At 42.9% G+C, this 19,406-nt stretch overlaps 4 protein-coding genes across 5 annotated transcripts; 1 reads left to right on the forward strand and 3 right to left on the reverse strand.

The window, feature by feature from the left end:
- Window positions 1–416: 416 nt before the first annotated feature.
- Window positions 417–6,678, reverse strand: LOC3291083 (WD repeat-containing protein 19). Its single transcript, XM_061656502.1, has 11 exons — window positions 6,233–6,678; window positions 5,999–6,156; window positions 5,218–5,940; window positions 4,660–5,140; window positions 4,455–4,583; window positions 3,802–4,378; window positions 3,432–3,714; window positions 2,118–3,361; window positions 1,758–2,044; window positions 1,617–1,693; window positions 417–1,550 (listed from the first exon to the last, which is right to left on the reverse strand). Exons 1-11 carry the CDS (start codon window positions 6,245–6,247, stop codon window positions 1,442–1,444), a joined length of 4,083 nt encoding a protein of 1,360 aa, XP_061512486.1. The 5' UTR covers window positions 6,248–6,678; the 3' UTR covers window positions 417–1,441.
- Window positions 6,679–7,255: 577 nt separating this feature from the next.
- LOC1268809 (rab proteins geranylgeranyltransferase component A) lies at window positions 7,256–9,619 on the reverse strand. Its single transcript, XM_061656503.1, has 4 exons — window positions 9,605–9,619; window positions 9,289–9,478; window positions 8,037–9,206; window positions 7,256–7,964 (listed from the first exon to the last, which is right to left on the reverse strand). Exons 2-4 carry the CDS (start codon window positions 9,335–9,337, stop codon window positions 7,417–7,419), a joined length of 1,767 nt encoding a protein of 588 aa, XP_061512487.1. The 5' UTR covers window positions 9,338–9,478; window positions 9,605–9,619; the 3' UTR covers window positions 7,256–7,416.
- A 1,016-nt stretch (window positions 9,620–10,635) lies between these two features.
- On the reverse strand, window positions 10,636–14,590 carry LOC1272628 (valine--tRNA ligase). 2 transcript variants are annotated; one of them, XM_061657058.1, is made up of 5 exons: window positions 14,439–14,590; window positions 14,180–14,372; window positions 13,790–13,957; window positions 11,765–13,708; window positions 10,636–11,689 (listed from the first exon to the last, which is right to left on the reverse strand). In XM_061657058.1, the coding sequence occupies exons 2-5, from the start codon at window positions 14,348–14,350 to the stop codon at window positions 10,835–10,837; spliced, it is 3,138 nt and encodes a 1,045-aa protein (XP_061513042.1). In that variant the 5' UTR covers window positions 14,351–14,372; window positions 14,439–14,590; the 3' UTR covers window positions 10,636–10,834. The 2 variants fall into 2 exon arrangements, with proteins under 2 accessions (XP_061513042.1, XP_061513040.1); XM_061657056.1 differs by having other exon boundaries at window positions 11,765–13,711.
- Window positions 14,591–16,069: 1,479 nt separating this feature from the next.
- LOC1272627 (pyruvate dehydrogenase E1 component subunit beta, mitochondrial) lies at window positions 16,070–18,847 on the forward strand. Its single transcript, XM_311527.4, has 6 exons — window positions 16,070–16,502; window positions 16,829–16,990; window positions 17,064–17,250; window positions 17,374–17,718; window positions 17,816–17,896; window positions 17,982–18,847. Exons 1-6 carry the CDS (start codon window positions 16,320–16,322, stop codon window positions 18,083–18,085), a joined length of 1,062 nt encoding a protein of 353 aa, XP_311527.3. The 5' UTR covers window positions 16,070–16,319; the 3' UTR covers window positions 18,086–18,847.
- The last annotated feature ends 559 nt before the right edge of the window (window positions 18,848–19,406 follow it).

Here is a 19,406-nt window from a genome sequence, read left to right on the forward strand (position 1 = left end):
TAACATAAAATACAAAAATGCTTCACGTGGGGCAAAATGGGCAGTTACGCTTGGGGCAAAATGGGCAGATACTTTTGACAAATGGCGTTTGGTGAGGCTATGGTGTTGTATTTGTCGCCTCAATAATGATAACAGACACAGCTTCAAAAGAATCGATTTTGTAGATTTAAACGTGTAAAAACTGTTTTAATTTTGATAACATATTTTTGGAAGAATTTTAAGGGCTTTCCTGACCAGCAAAACAAAAGATAGAACGAAAATACAATTCACGAAACGGTGCGCAAAAGCATAGACCATTACCTAAGCGCAGTTGTTGTGGCCCATTTTACCCCAGTGTTTTGACGTTTCACAGTTTGTTTACATATGCCCATTTTGCCCCAGGGCTATGCCCATTTTACCCCGCGTGTCAAAATAGCTTCTCGTAAAACATCAACTTTTATTTTACACTGTTTTCATGATTTTAAGTTGTTTTCATTCTATGTGGCAATTTTAATCCATAGATAAATAGTGGAGTCATACAATAATGCATGAATAATTGTGTTTTGTGGCATATTCAATGGAATATTCAGTAAACTGCTTAACATGCCCATTTTGCCCCGCTTTCCTCTACATATAGTGCATCTATGCACCAAGGAGCATCCAGACAGGAAATGTGTGCGTGATAGAGAGCGTTTTAGCTAAAATATGTTTATTCAATCCAGTTCAATGTAAATTTATGAAAAAGTACATATACTCAGAGAAAAGGCTGTGTGGAAACAAATTATTTAGCTATTTTAACATAAATATTTCATGTTTCATAAATAAGATTATCCAATAATCAGTTGTAAAAACTGTGAAGTCATTTATTTCCCAACGAATGTGTAAAGTACAATAATTATTATTGTTTTTTTTATGTTTAAGAAAACAAAGAATGTGACCGTTGAAACAGTTTAACATAATAACGGCTATTAGTAGAGCCATTTTTTAAATAGTTGTCAAAACTAGAAAAATTGATTTAATTTTTAATTTGAACATTGCAGTTTATATTAGATTTTGCATTATACAGTTTTAAGCTTTCAAACTTGCTGACTACCCGGATAGCCCGGTTGCCTAAAATATGATGTTTTTTCGGCTGCCGCTGGCAAAGTTAGTTCACTGTGATGAATAAAAATTAAATTAAATGAATTATTTAGATTAGTAGACGTTTCTGAGCGTTTTTTGCAGTTAAACGATCATTAAAAAACTTCTTTATAATATGTATTACCGTTATCGTTACCGTTACCGTATTTAAAACGATGTTTCGTAGTTAGAGAAACATATATTCTCGTTTTCATGGTTTAGTTTTATACATATTATACATTTAAACTAGGTTGTGTACTTTTAAATATAAGAAATAAAAAACTTGGTACGAGAGCTACTAATATTAATTCAATTTTCAATCACAAACACATCATGTGAGATCTTAAGTACCAGCGTTAATGTAATGTTGAATGTCATCTATATCTACCAGTCTTCCAGCATCTATTTCTTCTCCACACATTGCACATTGATTATTGGTTGTTTCGAGTATCCTGTAAAAACGGAGACAAGAGCGAAATGAGCAATGGGCTGGATGTATAAGTAACAATAATAATTACTTTATAAATTCCACTTTCATTGCAGGGAAATCACACTCGGGGCATGCTGCTACTTCATCACGAACAATGTGCTGTCCCTAGAAAGTAAAATGTTTCCACTATTATTTCAATGAACTCATCTCACATTATGGAGGATAGTACCGTCGCAATACAAATTGGTAATGTTGTTTTGCACTGCCCGCAAACTATATGCATGTTGGGTAGCGGTGTTTCACAAACTGGACATGGGCTCGACTCTTGCTCGCCGTCATCCTCCATCTGTCCACGCGGAGCCTTTCTCACTATGGATTCAATTTTCTTGATGTATTTACTGTCGATATGGCTCCGATGTTCGGAGCGCATCAACATGACCGCGTACTCAAAGGCAGATTTTCGAAGCCCAGTTCTATGGCATTCTATGACGGTAGAGGTCAGAATAGGAACAACATCTGAAAAGATAAGGAAATGTTGGTTAAAATTGTGATACATACCTAGATCACCCATGACTCCGCGTATACGTACGTGAGGGAAATTGAGAGATGTTGTTTGCGACCTGCAGCAATAACTTTGCTGCCAGTAAATGGTTTCCCCGTTTCACATGAATTCTGACCAATGTGTATCGGTGGAGTAGACCGAGCGTCGTTTTCATATCCGTTGCAATGGCCAGATGGTTGCGTTTCAATTCTTGATACATAGAAAAGAGCAAGTCGTGGGCACTGCGATAGTTGCCGGCAATCTGCTCTTGATTGGCAATAATCATTGCTGCCTTTGCCGCCTCCTTGAACTGGCGTTTGGCCATATATAGCCGAAACAACAACTTTGGATCTTTCGGTACACCATCCGATTCTCCCAGCAGGTACTCAATTAGGACGTTGGACAATTTTTCGTCTCCTGCCGATGCAACGCAATCAATGGCTAGCGACAGGGCTGTATTTTCCTCATTTCCCACCGAAGCAGCTTTCAGTAGCAGTTTGAGTGCTTTGGAATATTCCTTCCCAAGGAAATAGTACTTGCCGGCTAATAGCGTGTACTTCTCAGTATCAAAATGTCCGCCCAATTGCAGAAAATCGCCCGGTTTCGCAGCAGCGCTCTGCTCTAGTACCTCTCCATAGTACACTATTTTGTTCTGCTTTTGGGCTATGCTGAATGCTTCCGTTATGCATCCGCACAGTATTAGAAACTGTATTGCAGATTCATAATCACCGTGTTGCTCAAAATATTTCGATAACATCTTGGAACCCTCTACCGATCGCGTCTCAAGCAAAATCTCCGAAGCCGAATGGGGATCGTCTAGGTGCTGTAGATATATTCGAACTACACCGTCCAGATCTCCGGCCAGCTGGTAACTATTGATTGCATCAGCGTAGTGGCCTTCAGCTTCTTTTGCTTTACCGTAAGCTGCATGTAATTTAAGGCTCACAACGTTGGGCAAGATATTGTCGACCTTTTTCCACTGTTTCAAGTTAATGAATATTTCCGCTGCCTTGTCCCAGTTTTCTCCCCTTTCCAGCATAGATGCTGCCTCAGCCATGTGCCCTGCTGCGACCATTGCTTCACCACAATCGTTGTACAGTTGTTTGTCGTTTAGCTCCAGTGCCAGCTGAAGTCCGCGTCGCACATCGCCACATTTGATGCTCGTTCGAGCAATGCCGGCCTTGCAGAGCTTCACGTGCTGCTCGTATTGCTGCTGTTTCGATTCCGGCGATCCTGTCTCAGTATGCTTAAGGCCACGCTCAAAGTTCATTAACGCTTCTGCGTGATTTCCTCTGTGAACAAAAACATTTTCGTCTTTACAATTGACACGAAAGTAAGCAAAACAATTTCCACAATGCTTACGTAAATTCTAATTGTGCTCCATATTCTCGCGCCAGAAAGGGTAGCTGTTCTGGAGCAAGCGTACTGGCCAATGCCATGGCTTGTTCCCATTGGAGTAGATCCCGGCACAACTCGAGCGCCTCGGACGGGTTGCCACTTTTAGCGAACAGTGTTTTAGCCTCCTCGATTTCGTTCCGAAGTACAGCACAAAAACCGGCCAGCGTGTTAAGGTCTTCGATTTGGCTGAGGTCCTCTAGCGCATACACCATTGCAACGTCCCCAATGTTGCGAAAAACTTTCATTGCTGTATAGGTTTGATGAACAAAAAAATATGCAGTAAACACTCACTCACTTGCTTCACAACAACCGGTTTTGTCGATTTCTTACTTACCAAATGATATGTTTAAATCTGCGATTGCAGCCATTCCTAGCTCCCTCCATTCGTCAATATCATTCATCAGTTTACATAATTCCCAGGCATCCGGGTACTTGCGCATGAGTTTCGTCGTACGTAGCTGCTCCTTCACATCCCGGCCCGGCTTGTTGGCGTGCGTGTCCAGTACGATCGAAGTTAGCTTTCCTCCGCTACCATGCAGGCACAGATCTCCATCGTAAAGCATGAGCGGTGTCTGTTCACTGATCAAACTTGTCGTACCGACCTTTTCAACCATCTTCCCTTTAACAGACACTCGCACAAATGCATACGTGGTGCATGTGTTTCGATCGTTGGCCACAAAAATGTGTGGCTGAGAATAGTCCCATAGTACACCGGGGCAATGTTTGGGGAAATCTGGTATTCTCAACGTTTCGTCACATGCTGCAATAAAAAGATAACCCTGACTGTGGTCGTCGATAAATACCAGCCGAGTGGCGTCAACGTCCGGATAAATTGCACGAATGCCAGCTTGATGGCGAAACTGCAACACTGTGGACCAGTTTTCAAGCGAAAAGTAAATAATATTTCCAAGCTGAAATTACAATAACAGCACAAGGTTTATGACGAGCATTTGCATAATTAATAGCCGTCGACATAATTTCACTTACGTCTGTAGCAAAGCATAGAAAATCATTCGTTAGCCCAAGGCACGTGATAACCGACTCTGCTATACCGCGTATTTCGTCGGGAAATATTTTTGGTTCTCGATTCTGCGATGTTTCGGTGGAAGATTCGATCTAAATGTAATGTTTAAAGTCTAATTATTAACTTCTAATTATTACTAGTTTTTTACCGCGCCCTTCCAAATCTTACCGTATGCAACATAATCTGTCCACCACAAAGAACAGCACAATATTCTGAGCTAAGAGCGACCTGTTTGATCTCCGACATGTACTCTCGATCACCAAGTAGTAGCGGAGTGTCAGTCATCGACCGGCCTAGATCGTAGAACCAAACGTGGTTGTTCATACCGCATGCCATGTGGTATGGACCGATCGTCAGGAAAGATGGTTCAATTTCCAGCGTTATGAGCACCGGTGGCGATTTCTGACGATCGGGCGTGTAGTGATAAATTGCAATCTCCGCCAAACTCGACAAAAGCGCTATCCGTGGTGGAGCAACGGCGTACAGGGAATGTAGCTTCGTTACAAACACGCATATTGCTCCTTGTGACGTAGTAACACCAAGCAACTGCCCGTCAGCGCTCCATTCGACGTGCTTTAGCGCTGCTTGGTCCGGTAAACTGAGAATCTTGACAGTTTCTTGTAGATTAGTCATGGAATGGATTTTTACACTACAAGTGGAAACCAAATGGATAGATTCTGGCGGTTAGATTCATACAATTCGGGCATACTAATAACGCTTGCTTACTTGTTATCGCCGCAAGAAGCAATTAGCTCCAGCTCCTTGCATACTGCAATACTGTTGAGCGAATCGCGATGGTTTTTTACCTGCCATAGCTCCTGTCCTACCTCACGCGGGTGAGTCGAAATAGCTACAACATGACCAAGGCTAAATCCCAACAATATATACCCATCGGCAAACCATTTATGCTGCAGTAACGATCCGTAGCGCTGCTGAAACCCAAGCTCCGTAGGTGAGTCCGGCTCGGGCAAGTGGTAGAGAAAGAGTGTCCGTTTCCCCAGTATCATACTGATCGTATTTTCTCCCGGAACACGTTCGTCCGTTTTCATTTCGGCAAAGTACATATCGCTCGGACAATCTCGCAGCTGGATCGACCGCAACGTGTCGCCCTCTTCGTTGCTGAGCGTAAGGTACTTGTCCTCACTGCCCAGAGCTAAAATATTCTCCGTCGACCATGCACCGCAGGTGATGCGTTTTGTGTGCTTGCCAAGTATCGGTATGCGTTTCGTGGAGATGTGATTGTAAATCGACAGGTTGCCGCGAGCCGTACCTACTGCAAGAATGGCTATCTTTTTGGACCATATTATACAGCTTGGTAGATCGCGAAGTCCTATGTCTACCGTTTGTTTTTTCTGCGAATTCGAATCCCATATAATAAGCTGGTGCGAACTGGCCGTTATCATCGCTAGAACGTCACCATCCCGATCCCAGGCAAATCCAGCACATAGCCTAGAAAGTATAAGGAGGTTAGAATATTGGTTTCAAGTGAACCCACAACGCAGCATACCCTTGCAGTACAATCCGTTCCTGTAGTTGCCCCTGGCGGTTGTATATAGCCACCGTGCCATCGCTACCGGTGCTAGCCAACAGTTGTGCCGAGGCGCCAGTTTGCCACAAGAAGTATACATCGCCTTGACCGTGCGGCTCCTCATGACGATAAAGAACCTATACCAAGCGTATAATGAACCCCGCTACGTTAATTGCCTGTCTAAAATTACCGGATATGCTGTGCACCAATTACCTTTTCGCTGCTCATTTTTATCTTTACGCTTAGTTGGAGATGATTCTAACACGGCTCTTTTTTGGTTCAACTATTTCGCAATATTAATCATATTTCTTTAAATTTAGTTGTTTAGCCGATACCGAACGAAAAAAGGTTGCGTATCCAGTCAGACTGAAAATATTCTGTTTACTTCGAACCATGAACATTGGGTTGCTATGGTAGCGATGTTCTGCTTGCCGAGCTGGACCGCCGATTGATTGATGAACTGAATGTACTTCTTGAAAAACGGCTCATTTGTCCGCTTAACTACTCACTGTAAACTTTTCAAATAATTATAATTACGTACAACACATAACTTTAATTCTCTATATCGTTTAGAAACACTTTCAAGTTGTTTATTGAATGAGCCGCTTTGTTTGAACGCCACCAAACAGGTGCAAGCCGAACACAAACAACAGGTAAACAGGTACAATCATCCGATTAACTTGACAGGTATCGCATCTGACATTTGGAAATTCAAAATTTCAAACTCGGATTAGGAAACTATTTGTTCGTTTTTATTTTCTGTCTTCTGCATCTGCTTGTAGAGGGAATAATGCGAATTAATAAATAAAACCAATCCGTCGAACCCATTGTAAAAGACCCTTCTTTGCCTTTATGGTGATTATTTTGACACTGGGCTAGGTGAAACCCGTTTGTTTTCTGTTTTAAGTTCCTTCTTCTAAACTCAAAGCAACTCAAATAGTTCTTCTCACAAATACATTCTTTGTATATGATCTGTCTATGATTTGGTGAAAGCAATTCCTAAATACATTCGAGAAAAAATGTATTACCAGACCATTCTTCCCTTCTCTAGCTCACACCTTCTAGTTACCTACCATATATTTCGTCTGTCCATTTGGAAAGCAGAAAAGCCAGCCATTGGATAGTGAGCTACAACTCAAAGCAATTGCCATCGCTGCAGAAGATATGTAGGTAGCAAAATGTACCATAAATAAATATTCTGCAGCACTAGTATCTATGTATTATAGAAACACGTTGTCAAATATTGCACAAGCTCAAATGCTCACTTTATTTAGAATATCGGCGATGCTGCGACGAAGCGATAGGATTTTTATATCTCCCACTTTATGTTAATAATGTTAAACAATGTGTATAGTTGGCAGTATATTTTTTTATCTCCCGACTATGGTCTTTTGCCATTACTTTTGCTCAGTGCACTCTTCCGCTTTATCGACGGCATCTTCCTTCGCTTCCTGCGCGTCGGTAGATTCAGATTCTAATTCACGACATTCACTCGCATTGTCAACCGGTTCGTTGCTGTCTTGGAGAGAGTCTCCCTGGTCCGGTACCGGCTCTTCCTCGCCGATGATAATCTCCTCTGGGTCTGGTGCTCTCGGCAGAAACTCCTCGTCGGGATAAATTTCGTGGAAAACTGTTTTAGCTTGCTCTATGCTTTGATCATAGTCTAGCTCGTGATATGGACCGCATACGAGGCGTACTCCCACAGGAAGCGAGAAATTTGCATTTTCAGCGCATGCAAGGCAGCTGGGAATGTTAAAGTATGCTTCATAAAGTATGGTTGAAGAAGTATTTTCACGATTAACGCTTTCCGACTCAGTGTCACTGGCATTTTCATTTGTGATTTCCGGTGCGGGCAGGTAATCCTTGCTGAGAATTTGTGCTACGTAGGGTTTCAGATCTTCTTCCGGGTTTTCCGTCACAGCTAATGTGGTCACGTGTATAAGATCTGTAAAAAAGTAATACAATAAAAAGCCATTCTATAATGTTGATTTAAGTTAACAGTTTTTATAATGCTCACAAATTGCTTTGGGACAGGTTCCACTGGGATGGGACATCTGGAGTATGGTAGCACCTTCCTGATGATTGTTTGCGGGAGGAAGCTTCATGATTGCCACCCCACCCCCTCCCGGGTTTTGCGACGCACCACCCAAAGGCACATTGGTAAGGATGACGGCACGTGCCAAATTCCCACACAATTTCTGAGCTGCGCCTTCCGCCGGTGTACTTTTACTGAATACCGCACGCGACATATACCCTTGCCCTACGACCAAACCCTTCGATGTAATGTTTTGTTTTCCACATTTAACTGAATCGTATTTGAGGCCTTCGTTGCACTGCTCAAAGTGTATGCCTTCCACAGCCTTATTCAAGCAATAGATTCCACCGAAAACGGCACACAGCCGGCAGAAGCACTGCGGTATCTCTCCGCACCCGTACACCGGGAAAAGGAACGGACTATTTCCATAGTGACCGAGACTCATGAGGAATTTTTTCACAGCCGCTATACCTTCCCGGCATGGCGTACGAGCATTTCCCATCGCTATTGCACACAGCACGTAGTGGGTTAGGTTCGGTGTTAACTTGTGGCTTTGCAAGTGTTCCAGAAACGTTTTCCCGTCCAGTTCCTCCTTCGCTTCTGAATCCTCCTCGTACGTGACACAGCTCTGTAGGAATTTCATAAGGAGCCGTTTTTCAACCACATTCACCTCCTTATTGGTAAACACATCCGATCGTGAGCACGGCACCGTCGTAATGCGTCCATCCCAAACGGTGGCGACTCGGTCTAACGCACGAAATTCGGCGTAGCGGCAAATGTTGGACGATATCAAAAGTTCCACCATTGAACCACGCGCATAAAGTAGCTTTGGAACTAAGTCAATGTTAAACTTGCGAAACTCTTGCTCAATTTTTTCCCGGTTCCAACCATCTACATCGCCCTTTTCGGTGAAATTGTACCATTGCTCTTGGACGTTTCGTACCAATGTTGGTTGTGCTTGCAGTGGGAGAAAATTATTATTGATCGCCTCTACCGCGGTGGAAATTTGAGTTGCGCTCGAGTTAAGATACTTTCGAAATGCTTCCAAATTGAAAGAGGCCCAGTAGCCACCGTAATAGTCATTCGTATCTAAATGCAAAACCGTTTTCCCAATGCGACTGGCTGCAGCCGCTATGATCGATTCCGTGAGGCCTATATGGAAAGAAAGGAGTCACACACGCAAAGTTAATTTGTTATCACAAACGCACTACGACTTGTTAGAGCGATGACTCACCCGTTCCGATTACAATTAAATCAAACTCTGTCGGTAAATCTTCTTCCATGGCTTTTGTTGCACAGCTCACAAGTAAACTAAATTGGTACACCGCAAATCGGCTTATTCCACAATAAATACGGAGAATAGATGTAAATATATTTTGTGCAGTATTTTTCCTCAGTACCGAAGGACAATAGATATGGAAATGCTATTTGATGTCAACAAAAAGAATCATTCATCAGGTTAGACCATTAGTGACGAGGGTTGCTTTTGCCAATAAACGTCATTCTGTGTATATTTAAACTGTAGAAATATTGGAGCTGTAGTGTATTACCTAAAAAATGTGGGTAAATTGTTATTAAGAAATATTTTATCAAATTATGACATTTTTCTCTCTCAAAGACACAGTAAGGCGGCGCTCTGGGACCAATCGAACGAGACAAACAAACACGACTCTGTTCGATAGGTGCTCTGTCAGCTGTTCGATGTCTTATAGACCTGTCATGATGCACTGCAATACGCCTATCTTATCATCTCGAAAATGAAGCATTTTCATAGTTTAAATGAACATCCATCTGCAGGGGGAAGATTTAACAAATAATATACTAGTTATTCATATCAAAAATAACATAAAAATCATTCAAATTTATTATTGAAAAATGTAAACAAACGTCCATGCCAAAACACATACAGTGCATACACATGCATTGTGTACACGTAATAGTTTTATACGTTTCAAACCTGTATATTTGATGTTATAATTGATTGTGAAGCATTGCAAATATTATTGATAGCTATTCTAAATATTGTGTACGCAATTTCAAGAAGAAAAAGAGACAAACTACGTAAAAAAACTTGAAAATGTCCCGCATTGAATTCTATCTACTGTAGCTGTGAAGCGTTTGACAGCCAAGGTACTCACAGCACAGGTGGGTATCGAACATCACAGACAGAATCAACTGACATGTTCGATTCGAGGTTTGTCTTGTTTGTTTGTTTGTGTCTGACAGTGCACCTCCATATGATTATATGGGTTTGTTCGTGTCTTATGTCGTGTTCGATTGCTGCTAGAGCGCCGCCTAACAATTGGCTAAGGCATAGTGTTTCATATCCATGAAATGAAACTAAAATGTCAGCACTGTTGTCACTTTCACAAGACGTCCGACATTCGACAAATTTCACGAAAGATTGAACGAAAGGTTAGCTTGCAGTGTTTATCTTGGCAAAATTGTCCTGGTTTCGTTGTACGGTTTTTGTTTTGAATTTTATTCCTTACCCCTTTTTAAAATAATCCCAATTCCAATAGGTACCCACTTCCAGTTCTTTAATACGTTTTACATAGCAAAAAATAAAATTAACACATAATTTTGATAGTTACGAAAACAATCTTCATCAAACTAATGATATTAGCGTTTATTGCCAGCGAGAAGTATAACATTCAGGTGATAAATCATCCTTTTATGTAACGATTGATTATGAAGGGTAAACCGACTCCTTAATAATGTGCGCGATGCAATGAGGTTGATTGTGAAAATAACGGCAGCACGTGCCAAATGCGCTTGGATTACATCAGTTTGAGTGTATCGATTGCTGAAGACAAACGTTCGATTTCTACCTTTGATTGGTCTAGCTTTTCGACGTTAGCTTTCCGCACATCTTCCGGCACTTTGTTCGCGTAGTTCGGGACAGCCATTGCTTGCTGCAACTTTGCAATCGTCTGTTGCAGGGCTTCCTGCTTCTTCGTCATCTTTTCGATCTCCTTGTCAACCTCGATCAGGCCTTTCAGCATAAGGTGCACCACACACTGACCGGAAATGGTCAGAATCGCGCAGCCTGCCGGAGGCACAGTGCCAAAGTGCACTTGCGAGAATGCCATCGTTTCCAGCTCGAGAGTGAACCGTTCCAGTGCGCTGCGTACTCCTTCATCGCTACAGATGAAGTATGCGTCGGTTTTGGTCTTGTTAGGAATATTGTAGTCGCTGCGTGCCGAACGTATGTCCCGAGCCGTTTTCTGCACGAATTCGAATCCTTTTTCGATCGATTCATCCTTCCAAGGGCTGTCGGTCTGCTCCGGATAGGATGCAACACAAATACTAGCAACCGTGGCAAAATCGCCCCTGGGCAGTCGTTGGTACAATTCCTCCGTAATAAAGGGCATGAAGGGTGAAAGCAATTTCAGACCCAAATTGAGACACGTGTACAGCGTGCGACGGGCGGATGCTTTCGCTGATTCATCATTCGTTTGGAAAACGGATTTCAAACACTCCAGGTAAACGTCGCATAAATCGTAAAGCCAGAAGTTGTAGCAAGCGTTTGTAGCCAGGGCAAACTCGTACTTTTCGAAACCCCGGTTTGCAGTTTCAATACACCCGGCAAGGCGTGATAGAATCCACCGGTCGAGGTTGCTTTCCAAACCATCCTGCAATTGTGAGAGAAACGTATGAAACGATTAAACCCAGCATTAACGTACCCAACAACGCCTATGTAGACCTACCAGTGATGTGATGATGTCGTACTTCTCCGCTCCGGGGAAGTACATCAAGGCAAATTTCGTCGCGTTCCACAGCTTGTTGCAGAAGAAACGGTAGCCCTGTACGCGCTGAATATCCAGATTGATGTCTCTCGCTTGAGTCATATACGCACAAAGCGCAAATCGAAGAGCGTCAGTGCCACACTCCGGTATACCGTTCGGATAGTCCTGTTTCTGTCCCGCCTTTGCTTTTTCGATCTCTCTCGGGTCCAGATTCGAGTCGTACAGTTGCTTATGCAATCCCTCGAGCGAGATACCCGTTATAACGTCCATCGGATCGATTACGTTACCGAGCGATTTGGACATCTTGCGTCCGTGAGCGTCGCGTACCATTGGGTGCAAGAATACCTCCTTGAACGGTAGCTTGCCAAGCAACGTTTGGCCAAAGAACACCATCCGGGCAACCCAGAAGAACAGAATATCATGACCAGTCTCCAACAGTGTCGTAGGATAGAACAGCTTCAGATCGTCCGTATTGTCCGGCCAGCCGAACACGGAAAACGGGAACAAACCCGAACTGAACCATGTATCAAGCACATCTTCATCCTGCTTCATGCTAATCAGCGCTTTATCCACCTTCAACGTGCTAGCTGCCTTCGAGAGTGCTTCTGCCTCAGTACGGCCAACAAACCACAGGTTTTCGTCGCTCAAATTTTTCGGTGCTTTTGCCGGATCCTTGAAAACCACTTGATAGGCCGGAATACGATGACCCCACCATAGCTGGCGAGAAACGCACCAGTCGCGGATTTCATCCATCCAGTGATACCAGATTTTCTTGTGCACATCCGGTGTTATTGCAAGCGCACCCGTGCGCACTGCTTCCGTCGCATTGGCAGCCATCTCGCTGCACTTAACGTACCATTGCGGTTTAATAAGCGGTTCCACAATGTCCTTCGATCGAGAGCAGACGGGTACCACCATCGGGTTATCTTTCGTGTCACGGTACAGACCTTTCTCTTGCAGAGCGACCAGAATGGCTTTGCGCGCATCAAACCGCTTCATGCCAGTGAAGCTTCCATAGTCACCCACAATAATTCCATCATCGGAGAAAATGGTTATAAACGGTAGATTGTGCCGTTTGCCAACGTCGTAATCATTCGGGTCGTGTGCGGGGGTTATCTTCACCGCTCCTGTTCCGAACGCCATTTCCACAAACTCGTCACATACGATGGGAAGCTTGCGATCGCAGAACGGATGCTGAACGAATTTACCATGCAGATGTTGGTACCGAGTGTCCTTGGGGTGCACGGCCACGGCCGTATCGCCGAGCATGGTTTCAACGCGCGTCGTTGCAACTACTATCTCATCGCTTTCGCTCCCAATCACTTTGTATGCGAAAGATACAAGCACACCAAACTCGACCTTGTCCGCGTACCCGGGAATGCTCAGCTGCGTACGTCCGCTCACTTCTACCTTGTCTACCTCGATATCCGAGATAGCGGAGCGTAACGTGCATGACCAGTTCACCAACCGGCTGCTTCGATAAATCATGCCCATCTCGTGCATCCGCACAAACGCCTCCGTGACGGCTTTGCACAGCTTTGGGTCCATTGTAAAGCAAGCGCGATCCCAATCGAACGACGAGCCCAGCTTCTTCAGCTGATGGTAGATGCGATCTCCCTTCTCGTTGCGCCATTGCCAAATTTTGTCGATAAACTTTTCACGTCCCAAATCATGTCGCGTTTGTTTGTGCTCTCTCCAGAGCTTTTTCTCTACCACGACTTGCGTTGCAATTCCGGCATGGTCGCATCCCGGGACCCACAGAGTCGTGCGGCCCTTCATCCGATGCCACCGAGTAATAGCATCTTCGATGGCATTGGTCAACGCATGACCAAGATGCAACGAGCCAGTAACGTTTGGTGGCGGTATAACCATCACAAACTGTCCCTTCGGGTTGTTTAGCTTGCGCTGCTTGGATAGTAGACGGGAAAAAGCCCAATGAATAAAAACGAATATAGCAGGAATTGAACACAGTTATATGACACTTACTCCATACTCAGGCTTGAAAAAGCCCTCCTTTTCCCACCAGCTGTACCATGCTGCTTCCACATATTGCGGACTGTAGGCGTCGGGGAATGGACCGGATAGATCTTTCTTCTCTCCCTCCTTGGTTGAACCAGAGTATACTGCAACAACCTTAGTTTCTTTTACTTTTTTCTAAAACAAAAAAATGATTTTAACATTGAATATTAGTTACTTGAGAGACTAATAGCAGAAGCATTGATATACTGTGCAGAAAATAGATATACAGAACTGTCCACGCTGTGGCCTTTCACTTTTGGGCTTTTGGACTTTCTAATTGACAGCATTGCAACGTACGTACGTGGGTTATGTTAATAGTACCATTAGCATGATGCAATTTTCTGAAATGTAACGAACCTCAGTTTTTGGCTTTTCGGCTGCTTGCTGCTCTTGCTGTTGCTTTTTATTCAGCTTTTCCTGCAGTTTTGCCAGCTTGGCTGCCTTTTCTGCTTCTTTTTTCAACTGCTTTTCGGTTTTCACCGGGGCAGCAGCAGCCCCGTTGTCCTGACCGCCAGCCGGATTCGTCATAGTATTGCTGTAATAAGAATTTCTACACCTCGTATGAATAAATTATATAAACGACAATGAACTAATGTACTTCTTTTTAACTGCATACCTTTCAAAATTAAGACAAAAAACAAATATTTGCTGGAATTAAAAAAGGTTTTTCGTTGATTGCAAAACAACTGACGTAGAATGGTAAAGGTAAGCAACCACGCGAGCGTGTATTTGACAGTGGTGTGTTGTCAATAACATCCCATGCAGTGTGGCCAGATTATTTTGGCGGAATTCGGTAGGAGCACCAACATTTTTTCTGTAGTTTTCGGTAGGTTTAAACTCGAAACTCCAGGGGGGGGAGTGCTAATGCGTAAAATGAAAGTACAGGCGCCATTTTGCTGTGAAAATTTTGTGAAGTACTGAAAAAAATATTTTTCACATTTTGTAATTACAGTAGAACGTCGATTATCCGGGGACGGATTAACCGGCGGGCGGCTTAACCGTGCGCATAAATCTGACAGCTATTCATACGTACGGCGAAAGTTTGCAGCGATAGTCAATTCGGTAACCAGTTTCTTGTGCAGCTCTGTAGTGTCTAGGGGTATTTTCGAAATTCATTTTTGTTCATGAACAGTTGTTAAACCTACAGTTATTGATTAAAATAATATTCTACTAACGATTAATCGATTGATTCTAGGTGAATTAATAATAAAACTAGTGAATTTGATATGTTTTATATGCGTTTGACATTTCTTGGACCATTATCCGTGCAAATCGATTAACCGGCAACCCTCCGGTCCCGAGCTGCCCGGATAATCGACGCTCTACTGTATTTTCAAGAAAATCCTGTCAACTTTGAAAAACTATAACTAAAAAACGGTAGCGAGTTGAACCAATCTATGAACAGTTATAAAAACTGCATTAGATTTTTTAATTTTCATCAGAATATTGCACCAATATTGGATTACGCATTCAAAAGTTATAAGCTTCCAAAGTTGCTGGCTACCCGGGTAGCCCAGTTGCCTGGAATAGGGGTATTGAAAAATTTAATTTTAAAAAACAGGTTAATTATACTAAAAAATTCTACGAAAAATTCCAGTAAAAGATGGCTGTGGATTACACACATATTCCAAATTTCAAGTCAATCAGATTCCTAGAATCAGAGAAATGAGCAATCAAAATCGATTTTGTTACCCGGGTAGCCGGTTGCCTGGAATAGGGTTAAAGCCGCTGCAGTGCTCCATCGGATACAATTTTATCGTACGTGCTGTCATTTGATGTTTGCTGGATTATTTAGACTGATTTGATTGTTTTGCTGAGTTTTATAGTTCAATAATTAAAAAAATTGAGACTAACCAAGTTGTGTATGTTAAGAGGGTGTACGAAAATCCGATGGAATCATAGCTGAACCTAATTCCCCAAATTTTCATTTATCATCCAATTCAGATCAGATAGCAGATGTTATTTGAGCAAAAACGTTGATACAAAATAACACCCTTACAACGCGCGTGTGTGCATATTTACATTGCAGCCATGGTCAGCTTAAAATGAATCAAATGCTTAAACTGAAATTCCCAATCAATCATGCCGGTATAGTTAATACAGTTGGCATGGAGTTTTCACAATCTGAGTTCTAAATTGCTAAAATTCGTATTGTCGCATTGTCGTGACCGTGTGGAAATGGTTTTATCTATAGCATTTGCATTTGCATTTGCTAGGGCGCAGCCTCATAGGTAGGAAGTATCTATAACCACCTTGGGCATGTCTGTCAAATGTGACGTCGATTGTGAAGTGTTTCGGTATGGTTGTGTTTGTGTTGAAAAATTGCAGACTGTGTGCAGTGTGTACGGTATTTCATAAGTCAAAAGCCGAATCGCGTAGTAAAACCGCTACGAACGACTGTTCCTTTCCGGTAATCGGGTACCTCTGTACAACTTCCATCCTCGATCAAGGGCGCAGTGGATAGCTGCGTTGTTTGAACTGTAACTTCGACATTGCTATGATGCTCGCTTCCGCCGTACGTAATTTGTCCCGTCGGTCATTCTCGACCTCCAAAGCGGTTTCGGCCCAGCAGTTGACCGTCCGCGATGCCCTTAACGCAGCGCTCGACGAGGAAATGGAGAGGGACGAGAAAGTGTTCCTGCTCGGTGAAGAAGTTGCCCAGTATGATGGTGCGTACAAGGTAAGAAATTGGACGTGGAGCACAACTAGTCGCTGGTCTCCCTAAGATAAAGATGGTCTCTGATTACGTAAACATCTCTAGTGACAATCCGACGTGTAGTGGTAATAAAAAAAGAATAACACAACTTGAGGGCAAAGAGGGGTCATGATGTTCACGAGCAAAAAATCAAAATAATACATGAACATAAGCAAAGGTTATCTAATCCATCAAGAGCAAGTCAATGCACAAAGCTTTCTTTTCACTTTGCCGTGCATCGGGTGCAAGGGGGTTACTATGAATGTCACGGATTCTGATGCTGGTGTTTGTTTACATTCTGATCTTGGCAGGTTTCTCGAGGACTATGGAAGAAGTACGGCGATAAGCGAGTAATCGATACTCCGATTACGGAAATGGGATTTGCCGGTATTGCCGTTGGCGCAGCAATGGCCGGACTACGCCCGGTCTGCGAATTCATGACATTCAACTTTTCGATGCAGGCCATCGATCATGTACGGACGCAACTATTAGCACAACACGATGGCAAACGAGAATCTAATTAGGTGACTGTTCTCTCTTTTGCAGGTTATAAACTCGGCAGCCAAAACATTCTACATGTCTGCTGGTACGGTTAACGTGCCGATTGTGTTCCGCGGTCCTAATGGAGCAGCGGCAGGTGTAGCGGCTCAGCATTCGCAATGTTTTGGTGCCTGGTATTCGCACTGTCCGGGCCTGAAAGTTGTATCGCCCTATGATAGCGAAGATGCGAAAGGTGTGTTATTTAGATAGATGATTTGGTTTCCCAGTTTAGCGACATGTACTTGTTTCATAGTTCATTCGAAGGATGTGTTTTCATAACTTTTCCCACTATTTCGTACTGTTTTCTTGCCTACAGGTTTGTTGAAGGCTGCCATTCGCGACCCAGATCCGGTTGTTGTACTGGAAAACGAAATGGTGTACGGTGTGAGCTATCCTGTTTCGGATCAAGTTTTGGACAAGAACTTTGTGCTGCCGATTGGCAAGGCCAAGATAATGCGCCCTGGCAAGCACATCACCCTTGTGGCTCACTCAAAGTCCGTCGAAACCGCCATGCTGGCAGCCAACGAACTAGCGGGCAAAGGTATTGAAGCAGAAGTCATTAACCTACGATCACTGCGTCCATTGGACTCGGAAACTATTTTCAAGTCCGTACAAAAGACTCACCATCTCGTAACGGTAGAGCAAGGATGGCCCCAGGGTGGTAAGTATTATTGGTTTTAATATCATTGCTTTCATTTTATTGAATCATTATTTCCCCTTTAACACATTTACTATATTCGTTTTTCTTCCTTTGTCAGGCATTGGTTCAGAAATTTGTGCACGTATCATGGAGCACGAGACATTCTTCCACCTGGACGCTCCGATATGGCGTGTAACTGGTAAGTAACATACGTAAATTATAACGACTATACTGACCTCCCTAGAAATCTTGCTGAAATATTGGTTTTTCTTATTTATCTCCAGGCGCCGACGTCCCTATGCCTTACGCTAAGACTCTTGAAGCTGCTGCTCTTCCACAAGTACCTGATGTTGTCACTGCCGTTAATAAGGTGCTAGGTGTGAAGTAAATCTCAATCCTATCCATTCAATAACGTGTTCTTCGCGGCTTTGAAAAAAAGATAAAAGAAAAGAAGTTAAAGATGATTTCGATGATACGATGCATATTAAAGTTCGATTGGCAACGATATTCAGGTGATTAGTTTTGGCTTAATTCTGTTGTTTTTAAAGCATTGCAGTTTTTTTTCGTTTGGAATTTGAATCTTTAAGATGTTGCAGAATGTCTACATTGCTCGCGCCGTAAATAGCAAACTGTGTATTTCATATGAGTCTTTTGAAGACTTAGGATAAGATATGTGAGAGACCGAAAAAAGACCTTGCTGAAACTATAATTTATTATAATTTGATAGAGATTTTAATTTTCCTACACATCACAATATGCCAAGGGCATTTCACAGTCGATGCAGCCATGTACGAGACGTGTAGTCTTTACAAAAAGAAATACTAGTATGCTTCATTGCATTGGGAATCTTTTTTTTATGCCTAGAAACTCACTCATAAGCCAGCTAGCTATATGCCGCCCAAGAATATAACGATCCATTATTCCATCAAAAGAAATAAGGTAGCAGCGGACAACAAATTGTAAATAAACTAGCTACGTTACACTATCGAGCTGTTGAATGAACCCAAGAATTCATCTAAATTACGAACAAACAACACAACGCAGTACAACGGAAATGAAAAATCTCATCAACTGTTTCACTCGGTACGATGAATGCAATAGAAGCTGGGACTAATAAATCTAGTTGAAAGATACTATGCTCAGGACTATATTTGTGTCATTTTGTATATTTTTACTTTTTTTTATTTAATCACAGCTTGCATCCTTACTTGTCTGGAGCTACGATCGCTTTGCGGTCTTGGCTTGCCAATTAGTTCTCCCAGTCTTAATAGGGGACATCTCCATGCCTCCTTGCCACCTCAATTTGGGCCTATCACGTCCCCTTCGTCCTTATGGACGGCCGAAAAGAACTTTGCGTGCTGGATCGTAGAGTTCCTTGCGTATAGCATGGCTAGCTCACCGGATCCTGACAAGCTTGATATGCTGCACGACAGTAAGATCACCGTACCGCTCGTATAGCACATCGTTTTATCGGCAATTTTCTTATTCTGTCATTTGATACGTCGTGGTGGGAACAGTGATCAATCCATGATGGTGCTTTAACAGGTACGTTTCAGATACAAGAGGGGATGAATTTTATGTGGTTCGTTATAGTTTTCTTATTTAATGGAGCACGTCGTCGTGACGTGCAAGGTCAACAATTATTCTGCAGTATGCCTGGTCCCCGGCTGCAGCCTCCCATCCATGTAAACATGCGATCTCCGACAGGT

This window comes from Anopheles gambiae, chromosome 3 (genome assembly GCF_943734735.2).
Source record: "Anopheles gambiae chromosome 3, idAnoGambNW_F1_1, whole genome shotgun sequence".
NCBI lineage: Eukaryota > Metazoa > Arthropoda > Insecta > Diptera > Culicidae > Anopheles > Anopheles gambiae.